The sequence below is a fragment of the Toxorhynchites rutilus genome, chromosome 1 (assembly GCF_029784135.1).
Source record: "Toxorhynchites rutilus septentrionalis strain SRP chromosome 1, ASM2978413v1, whole genome shotgun sequence".
NCBI lineage: Eukaryota > Metazoa > Arthropoda > Insecta > Diptera > Culicidae > Toxorhynchites > Toxorhynchites rutilus.
Window position 1 is genome coordinate 6350406 of NC_073744.1, and position 12175 is coordinate 6362580.

Sequence of the window (12175 nt, forward strand, 5' to 3'; positions counted from 1 at the left end):
TAATGTAACAATACAAATAATGTAGAAAAAGTTGAATGCTTCAAAAAATTAAAAAAAAACAAAAATTCACAAAATTTGAACATTTTTTTTTTTTTTTTCTAAATGAAAATCCAAACATTCTAACAATTCAAATAAATCAAAAAATTAAGAATTGGAAAAAAATAAAATCAAAAATTTAAAAATTATAGAAATTCAAAATTAAAACCAACGATTCAAAAAATAAAACACAAATGTTTCAAAAAGTTTTAAAAAAATTATAAAATTCTAAATTAAAAAAAAATTAAAATTGATAAAACCATCAATTAAAAATAAACTCAAATTCAAAACAATTATGAAAAAATAAGATAAGAGATCAAAATCTATTCGAAGAATAAAAGAAATTCAGATTGGTTGAGAGGTTGAAAAGATTTATAATATTCGGAATATGCAAAAAAAAAGTGAAAAAGTGAAAAAATAAGTTCAAAAAATTGGAAAAGTCAACAACAAAAAATAAAAAAAAATAAAAACCAAAAAATCAAAGAAAAACTTTGAAAATAAATTCAAAATAATTGATAAAAAATCAAAATTTAAAAAAATATAGAAAACCAAATTTACTTCGTTTGATTAAAACAATTTTCGATAGGTGCAAAATGCAAAAAAAAAGAAAACAAATATTAAACAATTTCAAAGAAATAAATTACTCAAAAAATATTTATAACAAATTGATTGAGATTCAAAAAATTCAAAAGATTAATTTAAAGCTAAGAAAAATCAAATTCAAAAAACATGAAAATTTCAAAAAATTTTAAAAGTGCCCGATTTTGTACTCATTGTTAGGGAAACGCCTTGATATCTGCCCAGTTGAAAAAAAAACTCTATTTTGCAATAGACTGCTGGGAACTGTCGAAGTACTGATCGAACTGACTGAGTAATAGGCGCTGAAAATTGGACATTGTTTCTCAACGCTATCAATTTTAATTTTTTCAATTTGTACCCCTGATATGTCCGTGAAAGACGTAATTCTACGTCGAAAATATATGTAGACATTCATTTCTGTTTACAGATTATAACCAAAAGGCTGCAATAAATCCTCAACGGTTAAGATACGGCAAGTCACTCGAAAGGATTGATTCATTGATTGGAATCAGATCTGATTAAAAACGAATCGTCAAATGACTATAGCGAAAAGTAATCGAAATCGGAACATGTCTTGACAACTTCTAAAATCTGCTAAATCTACAGTTCATTCCCATTGTCCTTTACTAAACAAGAAAAAATTCTAAATATTCTCTCCCTCCCCTTCTCATTTCAGACAAGAAAAAACGACCGGAGAAGGGCGACGACGAAAAGCGGAAGGAATCATCCCGGTCGGCCAAAGAACCTCCGAACGTGAAGTGCGTCCTCGTCGGGGACGGTGCCGTGGGAAAGACTAACCTCATTGTGTCCTACATCCAGGATCGGTTCACCCCGGAGTACGTTCCGACGGCCTTCGACAAGTACAACGGTGAGTTTGGCATCCGATTTTCGAATTTTCACAGGATGAAAGTGCCCACAAAAGGATCTGGGATCGGCGACCGGCGAAAGTGAAAATGCCGAAAGTTGGGGGGCGGCAATTTATTCGGAAAATTTTCGACATTACTTTCAGCTTTTAGCTTCACTTCGACCTGTTTACTTCTTCAAGGACATATAACTTCAAAGAATTCCGCTCCCAGCAGAAAGGGTAAAAGTTTTTTTCCTTCTGGAAGCGTTGGGGAGAACGAGAAGGTTATCGTTATTGGGTATCAAATTAGCTTTTTCGTGTTAAGGATTCTTTCATTGACATGCGAACAGCACCGGCAGAACCGACCAAAGCTGGGGAAGAAGGATTCCATCGGTGAATAATTGATGATTACCATCGGCCGGACTTCCCTCACAGTGATGGTAGGGAAAAGTTTTTTTTTCCTCGGCGCTAAATGTATCTGAAAATGATACGCCTGTTCGTGATGGGATTTGAAATGATGCAATTAATCGTGGTGAATGATTGGCTGCCATTACGATTATTGATTCTTCCGGTGGTCTGTGCTTATGCTTCGGGCGGAAATTTGACCCTAAAATAAGCTGCGTTCGTAAGCACTATAAACCATGATTTATCCTCGATGGGAACTGTTTCTATCTCCGAACAGCTGCAAGCTGCGCAATCCGCGCCACAACAAGAGTACCTGTAAATTAAATTTATTAATATAATCTTATGCCAACGCTTGGCTTCCAATCCGTACTCTTCCTTTGCATCACGGAAACATTCAAAGACTCTCTTCCGCATGCTCACAGGTGAACACATCGCTCGTTGCTCAAAAAGGCGGAAAGTACACAGCGAACGAGAAAGGGAGTGAATTTGTGTAAAGTATGCATCCATAAATCCTCGCCAATTCCCGTCTGAATGAGCTTGAATGTAAATTAAGTCCCTCAACTATCTTTTTTTTCTGTTCGTTCGTTCTTGTGCGGAATAACTGCATAATACCGCAAAGCGTGGGTTCAACACGAGAGGAGCTTTGTTCATATTTACATTCTAAATCCGAAATGTTACATTCGTTTATTACCGCGCGGAGAGCACATCGGAGCGCACGGAACAAAAGGAGGAAGCGCGGTCGTATGTTCTCCTCAGCTTCTCATTGCCATCGGATTCATTCCATTCATCATCGGCGGTCCGTATTTTGCGCTTTGCACGATAGAATCCGAGGGGAAAGCCGGATGGGGCGGATAGACAATTGGATCCCGGTGTTTTCAACAGAACCATACAGTATCCATGCTGTGTTGACAGCAACACTGCCATTCACTGGTGACGGTTAAACTCAGATCCGTTGGAGACACACTTTTCGTGCTTTTCTTCCGAGTGTCACATCCATTTGTCTGTGGCCTTTTTCACATACGGCCACGGAAACCGCAACTTTGTACGATGGAAAGAGACAGAAGAGGGGAGGGGGTGGGGAAAATAACGCGGTTCAGGAGCAGTTATTCACCGAAAAAGAAGAGAACTTCGTACAACATGTTGAAAGGTGATTTTTTTCATATTCATTTTGCTAGCGTTGAAGGAGAAGAAGAAGAAGAATAATGTGAAATGCTCTTTGCGAGTGGCTCTGATTAATGGACTTCTGGGAGTGCAGTGTTGAAAAAATCGCGGTAATGTCATAGATTCAATCTCTTTCATGCTGTCAGTCGACTCATATTTTCACTGTTTCGTTTCCATTTCAGCGTGGCTTTGAGCTGGCAGAGATGGGATCAGCAAGCGGATACGGGCTCCCAGGCTTTATACTTTTAGAAAGAGCAATTATTTCAATTCAATCAGACGTCCATAAATTTTGAGTCTTAATACAAACACTAAACAACACTAAACACTAAACACTAAACACTAAACACTAAACACTAAACACTAAACACTAAACACTAAACACTAAACACTAAACACTAAACACTAAACACTAAACACTAAACACTAAACACTAAACACTAAACACTAAACACTAAACACTAAACACTAAACACTAAACACTAAACACTAAACACTAAACACTAAACACTAAACACTAAACACTAAACACTAAACACTAAACACTAAACACTAAACACTAAACACTAAACACTAAACACTAAACACTAAACACTAAACACTAAACACTAAACACTAAACACTAAACACTAAACACTAAACACTAAACACTAAACACTAAACACTAAACACTAAACACTAAACACTAAACACTAAACACTAAACACTAAACACTAAACACTAAACACTAAACACTAAACACTAAACACTAAACACTAAACACTAAACACTAAACACTAAACACTAAACACTAAACACTAAACACTAAACACTAAACACTAAACACTAAACACTAAACACTAAACACTAAACACTAAACACTAAACACTAAACACTAAACACTAAGCAAGATTTGAAGCGGGTTGTAATCTCTCATCATTAGATTTTTTTTATCTCATGTGTTTATTTTATTGGGCTCATTCAGCAATTCAGCTGTAACAGAGCCGTATTTACACATTTTTATCTCACGATAATTTGTGATATATTACACAGTAGCCATTTAGTCGTAAGAGTATTCCTATCTTATCGATACACATGTCGCCTTTTTCGGCGTTAGAATATTCATATTGTTCGAATGTTCACAGTTAGGCCATACACAGCGGGACTGTTGATATAAGGCTTCCATTCTTGTTGTTACGAAAACTGTCTAACCGACAGAAAAATATATTCCTAGTCGCTTTTTTCCATTGTTACATCAATTGTTCCGCAATGTATGCTATAACAAGACATCATTCTATTTAACATCCCATTCTTGGCATAGTTAGTTATTTTATTATTTATAAACAATAAAATTTTATTCGTTAGAGAATGAGTGGCAGCGTAAAAGTTTAAATCTTCCAAAATTTCGGTTCAATATTGCCCAAAGAATAAAGAGCTATACTGAACATGTGTAAGAAATAATGCAATATTTCGATGGCTATTTCTCTTCATCGTCTATTTCCTTTGATTAGATTTTGATTGATTGACTGATTAGAATTACTTCTACGCATCTATGATTTTTTGACGTAGGACTACTTTTTTCTTTGAGAGTGCCAAATCAGAAATCAGTTCACGTTTTCATGAAATCGAATCGGAAATTCTCTAAGGTTTTATAGTCTGGACAAGGGAAGTGTTTCTTCTGCTGGAATGCTAATTATTATTTAGTTCCACGTTCCAGTCGCAGAACTTTTTCCAAACAAAAAAATTTATTTCGATAAAAGTGCTAAAAGATTATAGGTGTGTGCATATTTGATCGCTTCAAGCCAAGCAGTGTTTGACTTTGTGTGTGTTGATAGTTTTTTTTTTGCGCGAAACTTTCAATTTGTTCATATCATGTACTTATGAATAGTGCACCTTCGCTACTTGCTCTCGTGCGCATCGGCCCCGTTTCGATGCAACAATCTCCAAGATTTGTTCACGGTTTTGACCGAGAATTCTAGAAGCGGTCATTCTCGCGATGCTTAATTTCGATCGATGCCACTGTGTGTTACCGTGTGCGTTCTCTTTTAGACGCTGGTTTGGTGCTGGTTGAATGGCGATGCACGAAAGTAGACTATAGGTGCGATACCGTAGGGGCAATACTAAACAACATAAAGCACGACACTCTATACTTGCAAATATTGCCATTTTGTTGTTTTCAAGTGGTCAAGAATTGTGGAATACCGGTGGGTGCTGGTGGAACAAATAATCGCTTGTGGCCGTGTGTGTGTGAGTGTGTGTTTGGGTGCGTCAAATGCAAAAAACGACCGCCGGAAGCACGATGAATGCCCAATATAATGAGTGTATTGAAATAAAGAAACAAATTGTGACATATGATCAGTTCGTGTATTGTTCTCGCAAAGGCAAAAGAGTACTACTCTCACAAAGCGAAGGGTTAATTACTTACTTTCTTCTGGCTCACCGAAACATTTTAATAAAGAGTGATTAATAAAATTTCTTTGCATTTATAAATAATATCCGAAAAGATAAACAAACATATTAAAAAAGACGAATGTTTAGTTCTACGTCCTAAGCGGACTTGTCCCTATATTTTTTTTTTAGATTTTTTCAATTTTTCAGGATCACCGAATCATTTCTGAAGCCACTTTTAATCCAGAAACAGTGTACGCGTACGAAATCACGAAAAGTGAATGATCGGTCAGAAAGTCCCCAACCCCCAAAAAAACACTGCTAAATTCACACAAGCTTTTCCCGGCAAACAAATTTTAAAAAATCAATTTGCTTTTTGTCATTTCGGATGTCACTTTAGAATGCATTTTGCATTGAATTGTATTCAAATAACTTTTTAGTGGAAATCATTTCAATACAATTCGATGCATTCTAAAGTGATATCCGAAATGATAAAAAGCAAATTGATTTTTAAATTGTTTTTGCCGGGAAAAAGGTTGTGTGAATTTAGCAGTATTTTCGTGCTCGTTCAGGGTTGGGGTATTTCCGATCGATCATTCAATTTTCGCGAATTCATTCGTGTGAATTGTTTCCGGGTTGAAAATGTCGCCAAAGTGCCACACATTGCAAGCCGAATGGGAAGAAGGAATTTTCCAGCGGCGAAAGCTCTGTTTTTCGGTTTGAAACTGAAGGTGAAAATTCGTTCCACTGCGATTGCTATAGTTGCCGCCTGCACAATTGATGTCATTGATGATTTCTTGTCGTTCTGCGAATGGTATTGGTCAGTGTAGTTTGTGGATAATTTTTTTTTTTGGGAATGATGTCTTTGGGAGTGTTGGAGATGTAGTTTGCTAAGGGATTCAGATGCTGCCATACAAATGAAACACAAATTTCCTTATAACTCTAGAATTAATCGAGCGAACGAAGCCAAATTCGGCGTGTGGACGTTTTAAGGTGCATTAAAGGTTTCTATGGTAGATAGACACACCTCCGCCTTCTCTGAAGGGGGTTGCCATACAAATGAAACACAAATTTCTTTATAACTCGAGAATTAGTCAAACAAACGAATCCAAATTTGGCATGTGGAAATTTTAGGGTACAATAAATGCTTCTATGGTGGATAGACACTCCTCCTCCCTCTTTAAGGGGTGGAGAAACTGCAATTCAAATGAAGCATAAATTTCTGCATAACTCAAAAGCTAATTTATCAAACAGAACCAAATTTGACATGTGGAGGAATTAGGGGGCAGTAATTGTTTCTATGGTAGTATGACAATCCTCCTCTCTGTCTGAAGGGAAGAGGAGCTGAATAACTCGAGAACTAATCAAGCAAATGGAATCAAACTTGGCATAAAAAGTTTTTAGGGATCGATAAATGTTTCTATGGTAGTTTGACACTCCTCCCCCTTCCCTCAGGGGTGATGCTTCAGAACTCGAGAATCAATGAATAATAATAATAAAAGGGACAATAAATGTAACTCAAGAATCAATCAAGCAAATGGAGCCAAATTTGGGATGTGAGGGTACGAGAAATGTTTCCATGATGGTATGACACCCCTTCCTCCTCTGGAAAGGAGAGGGGGTCCCATTAAAATAATGCACATATTTCAACCAAACATATTCCAACCAAATATGACAATTGAAAATTTTCGGAAAACTCTGAAGGAAAATGGAAAAATTCGAAAAATTCAATTCGCATGTGTTCTACAATTACATATTGACAAGCGTTGTTAGTTCAGTAACGAAATTGATCTTCGTTCAAAAGTGGAAACGGATTTTAATCTAAAAATGGATCTATATAAATAAAAATGGATCGCCGAATGTGTTGATAAGAGCAAAACTCGAGAAATGAATTGTCCGATTTAGCGCTGTCTTCATTCTATCATATTTTCTGTATCAAACATTTATTCGATGTAACGGAGAAACATGTTATTTGCAAGTGATTGAAAAATCGAAAAATTGTGTCTGAAAATAATCTGATATTATATTGAAGAGTTTTGGTAGAAGTCCTAGGAAATTTATATTAAAAGTGAATTGTAGAGGGTCGATTAGTAGATGAATCAATGAACAGTTCTGCGATTGGACCCATGATCGTAAGTAAGAAAACGTGAATGTTTGTGGAGATATTGATACTAAAAAATAAATTTTGGGCGGGACGATGTTTGCCGGGTCAGCTAGTTTGTTATAAGAATATGAAATTTCCTACAAATTTCCCGGACTCAAATATTTTTCCGACGCTGGAAAGGTTAGAAAATTATCATTTTACAATGTGGTATGTATATTATGAAGAATGGTTTGGTCTAAGTGTTGTAACTTTCATTTATCTTCAACTAGATAAACGATGAGTAGTATGTATTGCGCTAAAAATACTGCAGGTTCTTCTCATATTGGGCCCTACATAATCAACAATATCAGTCAACTAAATTTGATATCGATTTCATCGCCATTACCACAGTATTAATAACTTGTATGCATTATCAAACTTAAAATTTTCGAAGATTACGACTTTGACCAAATCGCGTGTTGAAACCATCGTAAATATACAAAACACTAATGTTCTTACCATATACTGATGACATTTAATGGTTGCAATGAATCTAAATAGAAATAAAATGGATAATCACGACCGTGCTCCCATGGCCGAGTGGATAGCGTCACACCCAACATGCTGGGGGTTCGGGTTCAATTCCCGTTCTGGTTGGGGAAATTTTTCGTCAAGAGATTTCCTCCGACTTGCACTGTGCTCACGCGTATTCTAGAGTTTTCCACTCAGAATGCATTCAAGGCTTGTTATTTGGCATAGAAATCTCAACTAAGGGGCTGTCCACATACCACGTGGACAATTTTAGGGAGGTAAGGGGGTAAGAAAATGTCCACGCTTGTCCACGGAGAGGGGGAAGGGGGTGGAATCTATATTCTGAAAATATCTCATGTAAACTACCTTTGATCGAACTCTCATAGTAACGGAGTATGCATAGACGCACATAACCCAAAACTATAAAAATTAAACGATTCCAAGGGATTGAGATTGAAATTTCATGGTATGCGTAAGTGGTTTTTCATGAGATATAACTTTCTATACATGTTGTTTTATATCGAGAATAGTTAGTCTTAGGATAATAATGTCTGTATAGTTTTACATACAGAATTGCGTGTAAAATGAATACAGTTGTAAAATATTCAAATTAATGGAACCAAGTATCTTTTAGGAGTAACGAAGAAACTTAAAATTTCGTGTTTTACTGGGTTTTTACTAATTTTCCAAAAATGCAAGATATTGTTGTTATCAACCAAATTGAAATTCTAATTTTTGACTCAAATTCCGATCACTTCATTGTAAAAACTATGGATGGGTTATACCTATGGTATAACCGCAAGGTTGACTGCCGTTGGCTTAGTAATCATTTATGTTTTTTCAATTAAACGCACTTCGAATGTTGCTCATTGGGTGCGATATCGCCGCTGCGCAAAGCTGATGACTAAATTATTGAATAAACTAGTGAATGAATGAAAAAATTCACGAATTCTATTGCAAACCAATCCCAATTTAGGTCAATTCATGCATTATGGTAGTGGTTATCGCAGCAAATAGTTATCAACATTTTGCCTAATCATCTAACGGTATGCGTAGAAGTTCAGTGAGCTGGCGACATGAAGGGGCATGCAGTCTTGAATAACTGAGCCAAAGCGTTGCGTTTGTACCCGCTTTTGTAGACCATGTTAGCAAAACGCATTCCGGAGTGTAAAAATGAATGGGGGTATAAAAAGTACTGTCGAGATCTGGAATGCCGATTTTCCCAACTTATTGGTTTCGGAATCTGTGTTGGGAAAACACATTCCAGTTTGCAAAAACGCAAGCGAGTACAAAAGTATTCGCAGCTTGCATCTCATTTGCAATGCCAATTTCCCCAGGTTCCATGATTTTGAAGTCTGTGTTAGGGAAACATTCCGATTTGCAAAAACGCACGGCTTACAGAGACAAGGCTAGTTCTTTAGCGAGTAAACTTTTTTTTTTGATGACGTCATCCGAATTGTGTGTAAACAGTCGCCAGTTGTATTTTGTTTTCCGACTTACGCGTAAATGTTCCTGAAATGAAAAATCGAAAATGGTTCAATGCGCTGTGAGCGGGTATATAAATTATGAAAATGAAATTATCGGGCCAAAAAAGAGATTCTTTCGCTTTCCGAAGAACCGAGAATTATGTTCTTTGTGGATAAATGTTTTATCAAATTATTCATGGTGTTAAATATAATCAACTATATTATCAACGCACAAACTTACAAAGCACGAAAAATAAAAAATAAGAACACATTGTTTACTTCAACGACTCAGATGACGTCACTAAAAAATGACTGATCCGGAGTAGCTAGCCTTGTCTCTGTAAGCCGTGGCAAAAACGCAAACGAGTACAAATGTACTAGCTGCTTGCATCTATTTTGCAATGCCAGTTTTCCGAGACTCCATGGTTTTGAAATCTGTGTTAGGGAAATATCCCGATTTGCAAAAGCGCAAACGAGTTCAAAAGTACCCGATGCTTGTATCCATTTTGCAATGCCGATTTCCCCAGGCTCCATGGTTTTGAAGTCTGTGTTAGGGAAACATCCATTCATTCCTGCGATGGTACCTCAATCGCTGTTCAATTATAACTAAGTGGATTTCCGAGCGGCGCTCGCTTATATACCGATTGGTGATTTCAATAGCCTGGAAAGCAATTTTAAGGCTATTGAAACAATTTTTTGGATCAAAAAGTAACAAGTATATAACGCGTAGACATTTTATCTTTCGAATGAAGTGTTTATCATATCATTTCGTTCAGTTGTTTAGGAGCTATTAACGCTCAAAATCTCGGTCTCCGGCGTAACGCTTTCGTTTTCGAAACTTTGATTTTACACCCCGGTATAGAAATGAAAGACGTAGTCCTACGTCAAAACTGAATTTATTGAACATCAATGTTATTTTGATACCTATAAATGTTGTTATACAGAAAGGTTTACCCTAAACAATATCGGGGTTTTCATTATTCATTTTTTTTTGTCTGTATTACAGTGATTTTCAACTCATTTGGCTGGTTCGTCACTTGTACTTCCATTTTTGGAAGAATGTCGGGAGTGAGAATTGAACTCGTGACCATTTTCATTATTCAATTATTTATAACATTGATGTTCAGTAAATTTAATTTCAAAATGAAGTGTTCAGAATATAAGTCAAAACGGTACAGCGTTCCGAAATCACTTAAAAATTTCGACCCTTTACCCCTCAATTCTTTGTTAAATGTAGATCTATATATCAGTGCATGCTTCCTACTTAATCTTTTTTTTCTTGAGATTATTTTTCATTTATAAAAAAATAATGTATGTATGAAAAATTGTTCTGTTCGTTTGTGTGCGCCCGAAACGTTCGGTACTGATGGGGCCCATATTATGACAAAATATACAACACACTTCAAGGATTGTTTTTGCTACTGCCAACACCTCAGGAAGCTTTATGATTTCCAGATAGAATAAGCACACTTCTGAAATAAAGCTGTGAACGTAAATGTACTTTCTAGTATTGAATATGTATTTTATGTGATAGCAACATAAAGGGTGTGTCACATCAAATTGCATCACGGAAAAAACGCTGTAGAAATTCGCCCGGTAGACCGATCCTTTTTAGACAGTAAAATTTATTTTACTGTCTAAACGACAGTAGACATTTTAGACAGTAAAATAAAAACTATTAAACAACTTTTGGCATTTTCTTTTTATTCATACTTCGAGCCCAAGCCCGTATGCTCGCACCTTCCTCTTTACACCGACCATAAGGTTCTGTACAACGTCAGGTTGTAGTTTTGACGTAGGACTACGTCTAACCGGAAGATATAGGGGGTGAAATAGAAATCTAGGACCTGAACAAGTAGGAAAAAATGCAAGATTTGGAACGCTTATAACTCGAGCATTTCTCAATAGATCGCAAAGGTTTTTGCATCAATTGATAGGAAACATATCTACGCATCTATCATAACGAATAACATTTCATTTTTCTTGAGATAAATAATTGAATAATTGTGAAATATCAAGCATTGTCAAAATGCACTATGTGCCCATTTTTGATTGGTCCATTTTATGCTCCTCAAATCGTACCGAACAAAACGGGCAACCAGAGCAGCAGCGAAATAGAATGAAGCACGATTGGAAAGGAAAAAGAAAAAAAATGAGCGAAACATTGGTCGCAGTCTCACACATGCGTAATTCTCGAGCCAGCCAGTCAGCTTAAAAATCCCCGCTCCGCTGCCGTAACGATCATTCTCATTCAAACCGTACACCACATCGGTTCGCATCACAACACATCAACAAACCAACCCAAGCAGCCATGTCTGGACATGGTAAAGGAGGAAAAGTGAAGGGAAAGGCAAAATCCCGCTCGAACCGTGTTGATCTGAAGTTCCCCGCAAGGGTAGCTAGGCCGAGCGCGTTAGTACCAGTGCACCAGTCCACCTAGCCGGCGTTATATAGTTTCGGCCACCGAAGTGATCGAGTTAGCTTGCAAAGCTGCTCGCGACGATAAGAAAACCCGCATTCGGAACAGAACACATTCGGTTCGGTGGACATCAAGACAACAGGCAGTTTCAGCGAGTGGCGAGTGGCAAACGCAATCGCAAAACGGCATCAGGTAGCAGAAGAAAAAAGTTTGTTCTTTATACAAACTGCTTTGGTGGCAAATCCAGAACAAGGCGACATCAAGGGCGTTAGAAATGGTTTTTTTTT

At 36.7% G+C, this 12175-nt stretch overlaps 1 protein-coding gene across 4 annotated transcripts in view; it reads left to right on the forward strand.

Annotated features, from left to right (window-relative positions):
* Positions 1 to 12175, forward strand: part of LOC129762022 (uncharacterized) — a 118086-nt gene that overhangs the window by 73499 nt on the left and 32412 nt on the right. For all 4 annotated transcript variants that reach the window (XM_055759973.1, XM_055759972.1, XM_055759974.1 and 1 more), the window contains one exon: positions 1292 to 1483. In XM_055759973.1, the coding sequence (XP_055615948.1) occupies positions 1292 to 1483 (192 nt within the window). The remainder of the gene's footprint in view (positions 1 to 1291; positions 1484 to 12175) is intronic.